This window comes from Balaenoptera acutorostrata, chromosome 3, assembly GCF_949987535.1.
Source record: "Balaenoptera acutorostrata chromosome 3, mBalAcu1.1, whole genome shotgun sequence".
Lineage (NCBI taxonomy): Eukaryota > Metazoa > Chordata > Mammalia > Artiodactyla > Balaenopteridae > Balaenoptera > Balaenoptera acutorostrata.
In genome coordinates this window covers 137,648,484-137,665,878 of record NC_080066.1, presented here as the reverse complement: position 1 = coordinate 137,665,878, position 17,395 = coordinate 137,648,484, and the positions used below count along the sequence as shown (strand labels likewise).

Sequence of the window (17,395 nt, the reverse complement as noted above, 5' to 3'; positions counted from 1 at the left end):
AATTTTCTTATTTTTTGGCACTTTCAGATCATAAGAGAATTTAACATTAAGCAAACTCCCAAAATTGTTCCTGAGCCTTCCTAGATATTTAGGTAAATCTTTGAAGTGAGACACAGTAGTCTTTTTTTTTTTTTTAATTTATTTACTTATTTTATTATTTATTTTATTTATTTATTTTTGGCTGCATTGGGTTTTCCTTGCTGCGTGCGTGCTTTCTCTAGTTTCGGTGAGTGGGGGCTACTCTTCGTTGCGGTGCGTGGGCTTCTCATTGCGTTGGCTTCTCTTGTTGCGGAGCACGGGCTCTAGGCACGCGGGCGTCCGTAGTTGTAGCTCGCGGGCTCTGGAGTGCAGGCTCAGTAGTTGTGGCGCATGGGCTTCTTTGCTCTGCGGCATGTGGGAACTTCCCGGACCAGGGCTTGAACCCTTGTCACCTGCATTGGCAGGCGGATTCTTAACAACTGTGCCACCAGGGAAGCCCCGACACAGTAGTCTTTCATCGTTAATTTCACAAACTGCCAATAATCTATTTTCCATATCTTTGAAAGATATGCTTGTAAAATGACATAGCCTACACAAAATTACCAACTAGTAATAGTATGTGTAATTTTCTGAAGCTGAAAAACAATAGCACAGTTATTTATTTATGCTTTGGTCTGCTAAGCTTATCATTACCAGACAAGGAAATAGCATATCATATTTTTACAAACTGTTTAACAGTAGTTATTAGTAGCAGTTCCTCACAAAGCCAGGTAGGAAGTAGTTTTATTTTTTTCAAAAGTTTGCTTTGGAAATGAAAACACTATTGCTTTATACAAAATTACTTTGGCAATATGGGAATTTTGATTTAAAAAGAAAAAGACGTTGTCTCTCTGTAGCCCAGTGGTAACATTTTTAAGATTCTAGTGACATACTCAGGAAACATTCATAAATCAGTTAAGTGTCTAGCACAGTCATGTTTTACTCTGTGTGACCTTAGGAAAATGATTTCATATTTCTGTTTTCTACTTGTCTTTGAAGAAACAGAGACCATGGTAATCTATTAACATCTTTGAAGCTCTCTGGGATAAAGAATATGCTAATTATTCTTTTGGCATTATAATATTTATACTTTATTTAAATATGACTTTTGAATTAGACCAGTCCATTCTGTTGAAATAATGACAAATTTGGAGATATGACTAGTGTGTCTTTGGGACACAGTATTTTCATGTCCTGTGTAATCTCAAAATTTCCCTGGTCTTGTAGTAATAAGATGGCAGCTTCATTTTTAATGATCGCGCTGTAAGGCACTGTCGACTCTTTTCTAGAGATTATATCATTACATTGTTTTGGTTAACATTAGGTTTGAAAAAATTGCAGCTCTAATTTTAGCCATGGGGACAAATATTTGTGTTGTTGGTAATTAACAAGACTTCTGAAGGTCAGATATAAATACATAAACTCTACTGCAATATTAGTTTGCATTTCCCCTTTTTTGGTAAGGGTGTGGAAAAAGCCAGAACAAAGTATACCAAAAAGGGAATGATAGTTTGAAAGAATAAAGTTGTAATTTAGAAAAGGTAATTTCAAAAGATACCTTGAGTAATGCATATTCAATATGAAAAATACTGGTAATGCAGAAAAAAAGAAAACAATCACTCAAAGGTTCTATTACTTAAAGACAATGTGTTAACAATCCTGAGAATATTCCAAATCTGGTTTTCTAGTGCACTTTCGTTTTACATTGTTGTGATTGTACTACTGATACTATTTTATATGCTGCTTTTTTCATTTAATATTACAGCATAAGCAATTTATAAATTGTCACAAACTTCTCACAAACTATTTTCATTGGCGACATAATCTATTATCGAATGGTATAGAATAACAGATCATTTACCCTTATTAGTGTGATTGGTGCTCTGATATTTACTGATTTTTGGGAGTTTATCCTCTCTGCCTCATTTATTCTCTCCTCCTCTCTGCTTAGTCTGCTAAACAAAACTAAGACTTTGGTGCATTTACTATAAAAGTTCTAAACCTGCCTGAGCAGGACTTCTGGTTCCAAAAGACAGAGCAGCATAAAACTCAGATGCAACATGGTAATTACATTATTTAATTATGAGACAGATATGTGCACATTTCTCTGTAAAGTGGATTTGTTCAAACTCAGTAGCTTCTGGATCCTAGGAGAAATTGAAACATTGTGTCGTGAGAAGGTGTGTGCTTCCCGCAACAAAAATGATAATAAACAAGTGGGACTACATTAAACTAAGGAGCTACAGCACAGCAAACAACAAATTGAAAAGGTAACCTACAAAATGGAAAAAAAAATCACAAACCATATATCTAGTGAGATTAATATATAAAATATATAAATAACTCATACAACTCAATAGCAAAAAAAAAAAGCAAATAATTCAACTTAAAGGTGGGCAAAGGACCTGAATAGACATTTTTCAAAAGAAGGCATATAAATGGCCAAGAGGTACATGAAAAGATGCTCAACATCACTAATCACCAGGGAAATGCAAATCAAAACCACAATGAGATACCACCTCACACATCTTAGAATGGCTATTATCAAAAAGACAAGAAATAGCAAGTGTTGGAGAAGGGTGGAGAAAAGGGAATACTTGTGTACTATTGGTGGGAATGTAAATTGGAGTAGTCATTACGGAAAATGGTATGGAGGTTCCTAAAAAAATTACAAATAGAACTACCAAATGACCCAAACATCCTACTCTAGGTATATATGTAAGAAGGAATTGGGGGAATTCCCTGGCAGTCCAGTGGTTAGGACTCTGCACCCTCACTGCCAAGGGCCTGGGTTCAATCCCTGGTTGCAGAACTAAGATCCTGCCACAAACTCATGTTCATTGCAGCATTATTCACAATAGCCAAGATATGGAAACAACCTTAAGTGTCTGTCAGTGGATGAATGGATAAAGAAGATGTAGTAGATACATACAGTGAAATGTTATTCAGCCTTGAGAAAGAAGGAAATCTTGCCACTTGTGACAACATGGTTGAACCTTGAGGGTATTATGCTAAGTGAGATAAATCCAACAAAGAAAGACAAATACTGTATGACCTCACTTAAATGTGGAACCTAAAAAAGTCAGACTCATAAAAACAGAGAGTAGAATGGTGGTCACCAGAGGCTGGGGGATGGGGGAATTGGGGAGATGTTGTTTAAGATGATGTTTACAGCTAGTAGATAAATAAGCATAGTGAATAATAGTCAGTAATGCTGTACTATAAACTTCAAAGTTGCCAAGAGACTAGATCTTAATTGTTCTCATCACAAAAAAAATAAATGATAATTATGTAATATGATAGAGGTATTAGCTACCGACTTGGGTAGTAAACATACATAATATCTAAATGTATCAAACCAACACAAACGCCTTAAACTTACACAATGCTACATGATCTCAATTTTTAAAAATTAAAAAATAAAAGTCCATTTTTAAAGAAAAATAAGGTGTGTGCTTGAGAGCCTCATGGCTTATGGGGGTAAATATCTGCAGCACCCCAGGCTGAGTACGATGTGGAAGATGGTACAGTATGTGGTAGTTTGTGAAAACAAATTCATCTAAATGAAGTTTCAGGAGTTTTTAGATTTTTCCACAATTTTACCTCTTTCCCAATAAAGGTCTAACTCTTTTTAATCAAGCTAACCATTTAGGGTCATTAATTAGGATCACTTAAAACTGAGTGTAAGGGACGGGGACGACGTTCTGTTCCGCCGCGTCCGAGGGGTGCAGCTCGGCATTGTGGAGCAGAAAGAACACTCGAAGGGCTTTCCTGACATTGACAGTCGACGATTTAAAACCCCACTAGAATTTTTAAGTGTGTGAAGCATTCCCAGACCCTTCAACCAACTCAACAGCAGCTATTTCCCTGTGACTGGGTCCTGATTAAGGTCCTCCCAAGAAAGACTTCATTGGATCCACGCTCAGGAGGACTCTGCCAGGTTTTCCTGACCCCTCTACATCGCTATCAAGTGCCAAGGCCTTAAGTCTTGGGTACGTGTATTGCAACGGCAAGAGTGCCAGTGCCCACCAAAGACCCACTGGACCTGTCAGCTCCTCTGTTTCACCAAGCAGACATGAGCCAGGTGCCTCTGCATGATACCACCAGCTGATAACACACAAGAAAAAATAATTAACTTAGACTAGAACCCTACGTTTTCTTGAGAAGCTGGGATTTAAAGGACCTATTCTGAGATCTGTGCTGCTAGTAAGTGACTGATAACATAGACTGGATCAGTCCCTGAGTTCAGAGACTGGGTTCCAAGTGAGTGAAAAATAGACAACGAAATGTTGAAGAATTGCACAGAGGTGCAAGCCAAATTTTACCCTCTCCAAGTAATGGTGGTTGGACTGAGAAAATGCTAAACCAAACCTGTAATAGGACTGGTTGTTTGGGTGTCTCTCTTTGTCATTGTGGCCTCTTACAGTTACATTGCTTTCTGTGTTGTCTCTCTAGGTCCCAGTGTTCTCAGATAATTCACATGGCCCTGACTGTGGACAGCAATGGTTCCCTAGTTTAGAACTAGGCCATTGGTTGTACCAAACTGAACTGGTTGAGAATGAATGTTGCCAAGTATTCTTAGACCGTATTAACAGAGCTGATTATTGCCCTGAGTGTTATCCTGATAATCCTGCTAATAGAAGCCTTGTTCTTCCTTGGTCTTTCCCACTTGAGGGGGCTCCCCAAAATCTTACCAGGTGGACCTTTGAAAAATCTTGCCACCCATTTCTTCTGGGTCCTCCACTGGTTAGAAAAAGGATACATGACTCTCGAGTTGCTGGTTTTAACCCTGCATTACAGTTAATCCTGACCAGAACAGACAAAACCTTGAACAAAAAACTTGGCCAAAGCAAATAACTTCTTAAACTTAAGATTTTCTTAAAGTAAAAATCATGGAGACTCTAGAGGGTTGTGTACTAGTAGCCCAAAGAAGATGGAAAAATGACTCCTTTCTATATCTGATCCAGACTGTCACTGCTCTGGGAAACTGGTTAAATTGTTGTTGGATCTGCTTCCAGGGTCTATGCATCTCTTCTTCAGCATGAATTTAATCAGCATTCCAAGCCAGACTGTTCATCTAGAACCTGACTAATCCATATTTCCTATGTTTTGGAATTAGCTTACTCCTAAAAATCTCCACAACCTAATTATTGACATTATTATGACATGGTAGTCCTGGAGGAGAAGCCCCATGCTGTGTGTACTTTCATTATATTCTAGTGATAACTTTTGTGGGAAAGCATCCTTGTAGCTGAATTCTAGATTATTCCAGTAAAACAACTAGACATTTTAATTTTATTTATTTATTTATTTACTTTTGGCTGTGTTGGGTCTTCGTTTCCGTGCAAGGGCTTTCTCTAGTTGTGGCAAGCAGGGGCCACTCTTCATTGCGGTGCGCGGGCCTCTCACTATCGCGGCCCCTCTTGTTGCGGAGCACAAGCTCCAGACGCGCAGGCTCAGTAGTTGTGGCTCATGGACCTAGTTACTCCACGGCATGTGGGATCTTCCCAGACCAGGGCTCAAACCCATGTCCCCTGCATTGGCAGGCAGATTCTCAACCACTGCGCCACCAGGGAAGCCCTAGACATTTTAATAATAAACTATATTGTTCTAAATTCTACCTCATATATTAATCAGTGATAATTATATATATATATAAAATTTATTCATATATAACTATTTATTCATCATTGGCTCTATTTAGCTCATCCTCAGTGTGGGTATGACATGATCGATAACTGGTCACTGTCAGAGAAATCACATTCAATCAGGCAACACCGATATAGGTGACATAAAAGCATGCAGAAATGCCTCTGTCTACATCTCCTTGGCTCTACATAAGCAAATACTATCCTGTCTTTGTGGTGACTGAACGTAGAATGTCCTCCCCTGGCAATGGAAAAGTACCTGTCCTAGGAGATAGGTGACAAAAGAAGTTACCCAGCTTGACTCCAGATATATTATGAACAGTTTAGGGGAAGCATTTTTCTTAGAACTAAGAAGGTCTTACCTGACAATGACCTCATTCTGGCCTTCACTTGTTCATAAGAATCATGGAACTAGAGTTCAGGTAAGAAACTTAGAAAAAGCAGTTGAAAACATCTCAGAAACCACTGAACAATTTAAAAATTCCGCTTAAGATTCTAGATAATCCAGAGCTTGTGTAGCAACTCGATTTTCTCAAGGCCCCAGGTTCTTTCTATTTTTCCCCTCTGGGATCCTTATCATATTGGCTTTTTGTCCTCACAGTTCTCAACGAGTACAATGTAGCTTGTTGCTGCTCCAGACATTTCAATCCCAATCAAAGGCTGGAAGTAGGGAGCAAAAAGCTTTCTCCTTTCAAGTCTGTTTCTTTTATTGGGGAAGAAGATCTTTCTCAAAAGTCCCTCACAGATTTTTTCTTACATCTCATTACAGCAAGGATTTTTCCCGTACATCCTTGAATCACAAGGGAGCCTGGGAAACCTGGCAGAGGGGAATGGAGTTGGCATTGCCTGGGTAGGGCACATTGTCTCCCCTAATAAAATCAGAGCTCTTTTAGGAAGGAAGAGGTAAGGAATGAATGGCTGTTGGTATGTAACAAATCATGCCTGCCACATGTTGTTAAAAAGTCCCTTGTTAGTCTGTTTAAAGAATGTACCCCAGAGATCTACCCTGTATCTGCCTTATGTCTGTCATGATGGAAGTTCTCTTCTGTTCTATTGCTGAATAAACTGTGTGGACTGCTAAAACAAAAAAACAAAAAACAAAAAACTGAGTGTAGAAGATACTGTTGTAATTTGTGTGCAGTTTTCAAATTGATGTCACAGTCATTTTGACACACTTGTGACTGTGTTGAGTACACTTGGCTCTGGTTTTGTGATTTCTATATAGATGGTTAGGTGTTTATCTTGTTCTCTAGGCATTTTCTTCATTCTCTATATGTCATTTCCTTGCAGGGTCTGTCAGTCAGCCTTTCTTGTAACGATGCTGTGTAACGACCTCAAAATCTCAGAGGCTTACAACGAAGTACTTTTTTCCTTGCTCATGGGTCTGTGGTGTTCCCCTGGACTCAGGTAGCATCAGGCTATGTTCAGGGCTGCTGCATGGGTCTCTTCTGGGGTTCAGACTGAAGGCACAGTGACTACCTTAGTATATTTCCCTATGGAAGTGGCAGAAGTACAGGAGGGCAACCCAAATGCACAAACCCATTTTAAGTCTCTGCTTGTGTTACTTTACCGATATCCCATTGCAAAAAGTGAGTCATATGGCCAAATCCAAGCTCAGGGGGTGTGGCAGTACATTCCACACACTACCAGAATATGGCAAGGACATATAATACCACACAAATTATTATGCTAATATTAATATTAATATTATGCTAATTATTCCATAATTATTATTATGCTAATTATTGGACAAATTGAGACCAATAATTATATTTACCATACAGTGTTCAACATGTTATATTTGGGGCTTAGCTACTTTTTTTCTCTATTGGTTTCCATTTTCATAAGGCAACTGGTCTTTTCTGTGCTTTTTAAAATGTCTTTTTCATCAGAGGCTTTTCCTCCCAGATAGCTTTGCATAAGTTTTATGGGCATCGAATACTTTGCTGTTACTCCTCATCGAATGTTTGAGTTGGAAGGTACCTTAGAGTTTCAGTTCTATCACTTTGCAGATCAGAAAACTGAAGTGCAAAGAGGTTAGGTGACTGGCATAAGAACACACAGCTAGCCAATGACAATATATTTTCATGTGCAAAGTGAGGAGCAGGACATTTTAAAGTTCCTGTTTTCCTTTTGATCCTTATGTCCTATCTCATTCTAAGTCAGTTCCCAGGGCCACTTCCCGGGAGGGGTTCAGCTGGCCTGCCTACTTTGGAAATACTAAGCACAGAATAATAGACGGCAAGGACAGAGGGAGCACGAATGAGCCCCACGCCTCCTCGCCCTGCAAGTTGGTCGGCAGGCAGTGTCCGTCCTCCCCAGCAGGCGAGGCGCAGCTCTGGAGTGCTGGGCTCTGGGGAAGAGGCACAGGTCTCCTGAAGGTCAGGTTGATGACCTCTCACTGAGAACACCTTTTAAAATGGTTTCATGAATCCTCACAGTTGCTAGGAGATTGTAGCAAGGTGTTTTCTGTGGACACTTGGGCATGGTTTTGAAAGCCCTTTGGTGCGAGAGAGAGTCATGAAATTAGGAAGTCTGAGATGATTTGTGTATGTGCAAGTGCAAATCAGTGTGTTTCCATATTTTAACGGAGCAGCAAGAACACATCCGTCTTGTCATTGTGTACAAAATTGTTAACAGTTTCATTTGTGTCACCTATCATCTGAGATTCCCAGCGAAACTGAGTAGTTCATCAACATCAGGTAATATTTATTAACAGTCTGTCTGTGCGTGTGTGTGCGGGTGTAAGCCCCTCAGCTTGATGCTTAACTGCTTCATTGGTTTCCTTCCATCCGCTGTGGCCAGGAGCCAGCTGTGCCTACTTGTTTCATTCTGCACATATGGTGCTTTCAAATGACACTATTTACATGCAAATTTAAAAAACAATCATTTTTTGGAGGAAGAACCAAAATTCAGTGGGTTGTTTTTGCTGCCTGAGAAGTTCTTTGCATTACCTATCTGCTCTTAGTGCTTTTGTTTATATGACTGTGATACGTTACATTGATGTCAATTTGAAACAAGTTGCATAGATAGGATGATAACACTTCTAATCATTTCTAACTTTGACTGAAAAAAAAGTTATACAAAAATTAAAATGCCCACATCAGAATTAGCAGCAGTTTACTCTGCAGCTGAGGTGATCAAGCAAATGCTCATGAACCTGATGAAAATAAGAAATGATGATTATTTATCAGAAATGAAACCTGTAATACAAGGGTGGAGAATTTTACTCTGTAGAAATAAAAAGTTAAATATTTTTATTATTAATTTTATATAATTATTCACAAGTTCACAGCAGAAATATTTTTATACTATTATTTATGTATCACTTTCAATAATTTAATTGTTTAGAAATCAACTTGGTATTTCCTTGTGTTCCTTTTTCAAAGGAGTGAGATCTGTTCTTTTTCATCTAATGGTTTCTAGTCCAACTGATTTCTGAGCCACTTTCCTGCAGCTGATATTTGACAGAATTTATGGTGCTGTGTCATGAATGATTTAGGATTTTTAATTGTACTTGACCACCACATGGCCAGATTGGTTAAATGACTTGAATGTGTAAAGTTGGCCAGAAATTTTGATGACTTCACTGCGGTCAGTTGGATCACTGGGAGTAAACATGGTGGCAAACTCTTGAATCTTTTTTTTTCCTTTCTTTCTTTACACACATTGGGGCCTCAGTGAATGCTTCCTAAATGAATGGAGTCTTTGAGCTTCTTTTAGATTACCTAAGAGAAACTTGAGGGCTGAGCACACACATGAAAGCCATAGACAAAACATGAAAGTTTGTTTGCCAAGATTTTTCTATTTTTTCATTGATCCAAACCTGGCAGGTATTCAAAGTTGTATCCATACATACAAACTGACCAGGGAATGCTATGGTTACATTTAATGGAAATATTAGCAAATAACATTTATTGAGCACTTACAAAATGCCAAGATGTGTGATAAGCATACATCATCTCTTTTAAATCCTGTTAACAACCCTTTGAGGCATGGAGCTCATTTAATATCTATCAGTAGATGAGGAAATTTGGTTTCCAGAAATAATGTAACTTGTTCAAGGTTATGTAGCTAGTAAGTGGTGGAACATAAATTCAAAACCCAGTCCTCTGAATTCCACCAGCATCTTCAAGATTTCTGGTCTTTTCATTAATCTCCGATGCCAATATGTATGACAATTGAATCCTTAAAAGGTCATTTTTTTCAGAAGTACATTTTATCTGTGCATCTGAAGCACATGATCTTGAGTAGTTTTATTCATATATTGTTTGAAGGGTATTATAGTTGTAACATTTTCAGAACATACCCAAAGAGACCTTTTTGTCTCAGGTCCAGTGGACAGAATGATAAATGAAATGGGAAATCTTAATGAAGTCCAAGCCAAAGGGTGAGTTAAAATGAGCCATGTGGGCCCACAGATGAAGTGAAGTGTTCATGGCTGCTGTAAAGGAGAAAGTCGAAAAAGAACATTTAAGAAATGAGCAGAGATAACTATACCTCTGCTTTAAGAGTATATAGATTTTTCTCTAAGTATTGCTTGAGCTACATCATGAATTTTGCTACATAGTATTTTTATAACTCTTCTGAACTTAGTGTGTTCTCATATCTAGTATGATTTCTTTGAGTCATGGGTCATTTAGAAAGTGTGTTTCTTAAATTTCTAAACATGTTTTCTTTCAAGGCTATCTTTTGGTAATTGATTCCTAAGCTAACTTATTCTGTGATGAGAGAGTAGATTTGTGTGATACTGATTTTCGAAAAATTTTAGAAATTTTATTCCTGGCCTACCATATGATCACTTTTGTAATTTTTTAATGTATGTCTGAAAATATGTGTTCTGTATACATATGTATATGTCGTATCTTGTTAATCGTGTCTTTGAAATCTTTTGTATCCTTATTGTCTGCTTAATCAATGAATCATTGAGAAAAGTGTTAAAATTTCCCACTAAAGGGTAGATTTATCAGTTAAAAAAAAAAAGAAATGAACATAGAAAAGGAGAAACAAATGTAATTTTTCTCAGGTATACCCCTTTCACTATGAATTGAATTGTATTCTGTTAATCAGAGGTCCCTGGGCACATTCTTGGGATTTGGGAAGTTACGCAGTAGAGGAAGGTGGGCCTTTAGAGACTTCTCTTCCCTGCTTTTCAGACACAAGTTTCTATTTTTTTAAAAAGATAACTCATACACGTTTGTTTTGTTGGGTGCTTTCAAAAGCAATTTCTCAACTGTGGCCTCATTTCATTGTCAGGGAAAGCAGGCAGAGGAGTTCCCATTGAAGTGGCTGGGTCACCCAGCATCAAGGAAAGGAAAATGGAGTCCTAGGCCAGGAGTCAGGGTACTACCATCGCTGCCATCTAGATTCAGTTGTGATGTCTGGCATCATCACAGAGATATTTCAAGTCATGTAATACTCTGGGTAACAGAGGACTAATTTTTCAATATCAAAACATTTAAACTACTTGGAATCATTTGGGTAAATGTGATTAACTTGATAATTAATCATTTTGATTACATTTGTATAATATAATAAATATTTTCCTAGTTACTCTGCTGGTGATGGGTATGGTTAAACTGTCCTTGAAAACCGAGGGTAGTTTGGTAAACATTTGTTACTTGTGCTACTCTCTCATGCATGGATGTCGTCTTAAAGATTACTGGGGTGTATTGGTCTTACTTGGATTGCTTTGCCTTCAGAACTCTGTTGTTCTTCTTATGGTTTTCCTCCTTCAATCCTTAAGGAAGATTTGTTCTGGGAAATTTATTTACTGGTGGCGAGAATTGACCACATGGCTTCTGTGACTAATGCATACTGATTTCTCAGGGCCCAGAGTTAGCATTGGCTTCTGAGAAACTCCATCCGAGATCCTGGGGACAACATGGCAGCAACTGTATGGAATCTGCTTTCACAAAGTAACTGACAGTTGCCACAGACACTTAAGGAATTATCAGTTAGTTTCACATTTCAGGTCATGTTAGAGGGATTGTTTCTCTAGAGCCTCTTTTGCCACAATTTCTATTAAAAAAGACTGTTCTTTACACAGCTATTTTTTAAAGTTGAGTAACCGATATCTGTGGTGGAAAAGTTACAGTTAAATATGCTGGACTGGCTTTCCTGATAAAAGATGTATCTTAACTGTGGTAGAGAGAAAAAAAAAGCCTTGATGGCAGACAGACCTGGGTATGAATTCTGGCTTTGTCTCATACTAACTGTAAGACTTTATGGTTTCCTGGCTTTGTCCTGTACTAACTTAAGACCTCAACAGGGTGTTGTCTGTTGCCTCATCTATAACATGGATCCAAAAGTAACTTCCCTGTAGGGTTGGTGGGTTATTTATGGTGTATGTGCCTAATGCATATTCCTAGCTCATAGTAAGTGCTCAATAAAAACTAGTTGATATTGTTTAACATATGTAATGGTTTTCAAGGAAGACAGTTGTCTTCAGGGAAGCAGCAAATAGTCTTGGTGTCCCTATAGTTTTGATTCCAGAATTTCTTTCCTGAATTTGGTCTTGAACATTACATTTACTTTCATGATCTGGAAGAGAAAAGTTTGAGAAAAATATCCCCCCCTCCTGCTAATTCACTGTTCACGGCTGTTTGCTTCCTGATAGTGAAAAAGTGACTAAGAGCCCGTGTAGTACAGCATATTATATAAGCCTCAAGTGTATTTCTTTGGTGTTGTATCACAGATAGGTTTTCCTATTTCTCTGTGTAATGATAGGGATAGGTAGGGAATGGAAAATGGATTATAAAGCCAAAGACAGTGCATGCTGTGCAAGGTGAAATTAATTATGAGAACACACTGTGAAGCACAGATGCACCTAGAAAAACATAACTGCACAATTTAAAAATATACTGGACAATTTTATAAAAATTGACAACCTATAACTTCAGGAAAACAGTGGGTAGCCGGATTTATGTATATGGAACTAACTTTTCGCCTTCCATTCTACGTTGACAGGAAATATCCCGCTTCCAGTTCCTCCACATACGTTACTGCAGTATTTGTACAATTTCATTACAGCTTCATAGCACCTTTGGTCCAAAGGGACTTGTAAACTGGGGAGCATATTTTCAGCCCCACTACTAGAAGGCAGAGGAATTTGCAACTGCACGTTAGAAATTAGTTTCTAGAATTATTAAATGGGATATGAACACAAATGGAAGTGAAGTGGGTGAGGTGAGATTTCAAGTCAGGTAAATTCACAATTAATAAGTGCAGAGTGAGGGAAAAAAATCTGACTTAATGAACTTGGAGGAATTAAAGCTAGGAGAAAAGTCATTAGAAGAATATGAGGTAAAATTATACTCTCTGAAAGACTCCATCGAAGCTATAAAAGCAGTTGGAGGCCCTGAAATAACACTGGAATTGTTTATGAAATGAGGGGTAATCTGTGAGGCATCCATGGGGGGAAAGCCTGATTTGGAATTTTAAATTGGCCGGTGAAGTTTTGAGCATGTGGAATAGTAGTGCCTCTGCTTTTCACACTAAGAAATTTGAAGTGGAGAAATCCTGTGCCCTAAGAGTGCAGGACAAGATAGTTTTTGGTATCAGTCCTTCTCATGGTTTTAAATGCACTGAGGTAGACACAACAACCAGATTGTACTATTCTGTACTGTGACTTACAGGGTAATAAGTTGACCTGAGAGTTCCAAGCATTTACTAGATTATGAAACATACCAGGATCCATATTCAATTGCTCACCATGGAGAAAGGCACCTAGGAGATTTGACGAGACAGTTGTTGCAAATCACATATATGCAAACTCTCTTCCCATTACCCTAACCTGCGACCAGATTCCCCAGCTGCACAGCTTGGGGTGCTTGGAGAGCTTATGAGGAAGAGAGAGGCCATGGAGGTGGAAAAATAACCCAAGAGGTTAAGCCTGCCTTGTCCTTTTTCCCCACCCCTCAGAATGCTTGATTGTATAACTTGTTTTTCTGGGAGCTTTGATCATCAGTTATGAGACGGCCCTTAGCTCAGTGATAATAACTAAGTAGAAAATACAATATTTCTGGCTTCTTAATTGTAAAAGCGAAACACGCCATGCCTCACATCCCCTACCATCACCCACGCCTCCCGAAAACAACCCCTAAATGCTGCATGTTGGCCAATGACCACATTGCACAATAATCAGGCAGATGTCCTGTCATTTAGGCCTTGCACTGCCACCACTTTGTCAGATGGGAAGAGCCTTGTGACCCCCATGCCCTCCCCTTTGAATTACCCTCTGAAGTGCACTTCTTTGCCACTGCTGAGAGGCATTTACCAGGCTGTTCCCTCACTAGTGCGGGCTTTCATTTCATTGCTCCAAATGGATCACCTGGGACCCCGCTCTACCAGCCATAGAATTACTGCTGGGTTAGTGTTTTTATAATTTTTTTTCCTGTGAGTTTTTGTTGTTGTAGTTGTTGTAGTACTTTGTCTTCTACATTCAGAACTGGGGCCCTTGGCAAAGGAGGCAGAGATGGTGTTTTTAAATGATTAATGCAAAGCATCAGTAAAATATTGAAAATATGGCTGCTCTTTTTCAAAAAAGGCTCACCCTTAGGCTATGGGAAACTGTGGTCAAAATCCATTTAAAATTTATATTACATCAGGTTTTATAAAGAAAGGGGCAGAAAATCCATGATCATTTCTTTCAAAACCCACCCTTAAAGCTCTGTTACAGAATCTCTAAGCACCCTGACAGCACTGTAAGAGGTACCCTTTGTCCACATTTCTGTACTTTTCCCAGGGGCCTCGTAGTAGGTGATGACGTGGCCCCTCTAGCACTGACTTAGTGTTTCTGATTGCATGCCTGCCTGCCTTTGTGGTTCTGTGCAGCCTTTGTTCAGAGATATTTCTTACTAAAATCCACAAATTCACCTCCCGAAATCCAAAGGCAGGTTCCATTCACTAAATGTTAAATAGATAACGTGTTAGATGTGTGACATTGAAATTATGCAGTTATTTTATGAAGTTTGGGATGATTGCATCTGTACAGATTCAGAACCCAATCTTGTATTTCTGTAGAAGAATGTTGAACAGTCTGGTGTGTACTCTTCAGAGAATAAATTCACCTGCTTTGCACTGAGGCACTTTCAAGGAAAACATGTACATCAGGTCCTATGGCTGAGCTGAAAGAAATCATGTTATGAAAAGGATGGGTGCCTGGCCCTGTGGGTTGAGCCCATGACTGCTCTTGCTAATGGAAGCCCAGCTGGGCTATTGGAGTCTATTAACAAGGTACTGAGGCAGAGTAGCAGAATGGCTTTAGTAGAAAAGACTGTGGGTTGTTCTTACCAGGGTTGCTCTAAGTATTAGGGCTGATGCCAACATTCTAGCGATAGTTTAGATGCTATGTTCTCTGAAGTCAGGGGTGATGTTTTCTGGAACAGTCTCACAAACTTAAGATTCTTTAGAGTAACTGGAAAATAAGAACCAAGGCTGTCTCTTATAGAAGTATCCCTCATGGTTGAGATAAAATTAAGTTTCCTTTCCCCCTCTCTGTGTAATTTTTCCTGTGTATAATTTATGGTAATCCCAAACCCAAACAAATTGAGAAAAATTGTGATATGCCATTGACGCAGAGAGCTATTTTGAGAATTTTAGGAGGGTTTCATGGGGGACTGATTAGTGAATCCATAAACATTGCTGGCCAAAAATAAGAAATTAACTTTGTGAAATTTCCTTCCCTGGTTCATTTCACTGTTTACTGTTCTATGGGTCTTGCTGTTCACAGGACGGTTTTGGAGAACATCATTGAATTTTTGGAAAGATGTTTCTTCTTTTCCTTGCCTCTTTAACAAAAAATAGGATTCTTGGTATGTTCTCTTAGAAATAATTTTCTCTGGAGTTGAACTAGGTCTCTAAATTAGAAAGGCAAACTTGTTTTAAAATTTACATCCCTAAATCTTATTGGGTAAATGGAAAAGAAGCATTTTAACGTAGGCAAAGCCAACAGAATACCCTAAAATATTCATTGTTTTACCCTTTTTGTATTGTTTTTGGTTTTGGTGTCAAGATAAGACAACTCACAAAATGAGTTGGGAAGTGTTCCCTCCTCTTCTGTTTTCTGGAAGAGATTATGTAAAATTAGTGTTAAGTTTTCTTTAAATGTTTGGTAGAATACTGGAGAGTGAAAACATCTGGACCTAAAGATCTCTTTCTCTAGAGTTTTAAAATTATGAATTCAATTTCTTTAATGGTAGTAGGACTATTTATATTATCTATTTCATCCTGGTTGAGTTTGGTAGTTTGTAGTTTTCAAGGAATTGATCCACTTCTTCTAAGTTTTAGGATTTATGTGCATAAAGTTTTTTGTAATATCGCCTTTTTATCCTTTTAATGGCTACAGGATCTGTAGTGATAGTCTCTGCTTCATACTTGATATTGGTGACTTGTGTCCTTTCTCTTTTCATTTTTGTCTGTCTTGCTAGAGGCTTATCGATTTTATTGATTTTTTTTTTTTTAAGAACCAACTTTTTGTTTCATCGATTTTCTCTATTGTTTACCTATCCTCAATTTCATTTATTTCTGCTATTATCTTTATTATTTCCATCCTGTTTACTTTGGGTTTACTTTGGGTTTACTTTGTTCTCCTTTATCTAGTTTCTTGATCCATTTAAGAGCTTTCTGCATCTCTAATGTAAGCTTTTTAGTACAATAAATTACCTTCTCACCACTGCTTTAGCTGTATTCTACATGTTTTGATGTGTTGTTTTCTAATTTCAGTTCTAAGTATTTTTAAAATTTCCTTTGAGACTTTCTTTTTGGCCTAAGGGTTATGGAAAAGTGTGTTGTTTATTTTCCACACATTTAGAGATTGGTCTTGTTTTCTTTCTGTTATTGATTTTTAGTTTGATTCCATTATGATCAGAGAATACACATTGTAGTCAGATTTCAGTTCTTTTAAATTTGTTAGGTTTGTCTTATGACCAAGGATATAGACTATCTTAGGGAATGTTCCATGAATGGCATTTAAAAATGTATTCTACTATTGTTGACTGTAGTGCTCTATATGTGGCAGTTGGATCATGTCAGTTGATTTTGTTTTGCAGATCTTCTATGTCCTTGCTGATTTTCTGTCTCCCAGTTCAATCAGTTGGTTAGAGGAGGGTGTCAAAGTCCCCAACTATAACTGTGGATATTTCTGTTTCTCCTTTCAGCTCTCTCAGTTTTTGGTTCATGTTTATTAAGGCTGTGTTGTTTGGTGAGTACACATTCAGGATCATTATGTCTTCCTGGTGGATGGATCCTTTAATCATTTTTAGTGTCCTTCTTGTCTCTAGTAATTTTCTTTTCTCTGAAGTCTGCCTTATTAGATGTTAATCACTCCTGCTCTTCAAAATTAATATTTGCATGGTATATCTTTTCCCAGCCTTTTACTCTTGACCTATAGGTTGTTGAATTTGAAGTAAATTTCTTACAAATGGCATATAGATGAGTTATGTTTTACTATTCATTCTGCCAATCTCTCTTTTGATTGGTGTATTTAGGTTTAAATTAACTGGTCTATTTATATTTAAAATAATTATTAGTATGTTAGAACTTAAGTTGGGAAAGTAACTTTTATTTTTATTTTCTGTCTAACATCTCTTATTCTGCCTGAATTTTTTGTTAGACTAGAGCCTCTGTGAAGGAAAGAAGCTATTATCATAGTATCAATACCTTGGCTTCATTAACCTGTGACTACAAAATAAATTTGAATTTCACTTTAAGTACCAATCATCTGATTA

At 37.9% G+C, this 17,395-nt stretch overlaps 2 protein-coding genes across 3 annotated transcripts in view; both read left to right on the top strand.

Moving 5' to 3' along the window:
* Nucleotides 1–17,395, top strand: part of SLC35F4 (solute carrier family 35 member F4) — a 275,047-nt gene that overhangs the window by 81,715 nt on the left and 175,937 nt on the right. The gene's annotated exons all lie outside the window — the stretch shown is intronic.
* Nucleotides 3,531–4,875, top strand: LOC102999140 (torsin-1A-interacting protein 2-like). Its single transcript, XM_057544593.1, has 2 exons — nt 3,531–3,542; nt 4,474–4,875. Exons 1-2 carry the CDS (start codon nt 3,531–3,533, stop codon nt 4,873–4,875), a joined length of 414 nt encoding a protein of 137 aa, XP_057400576.1.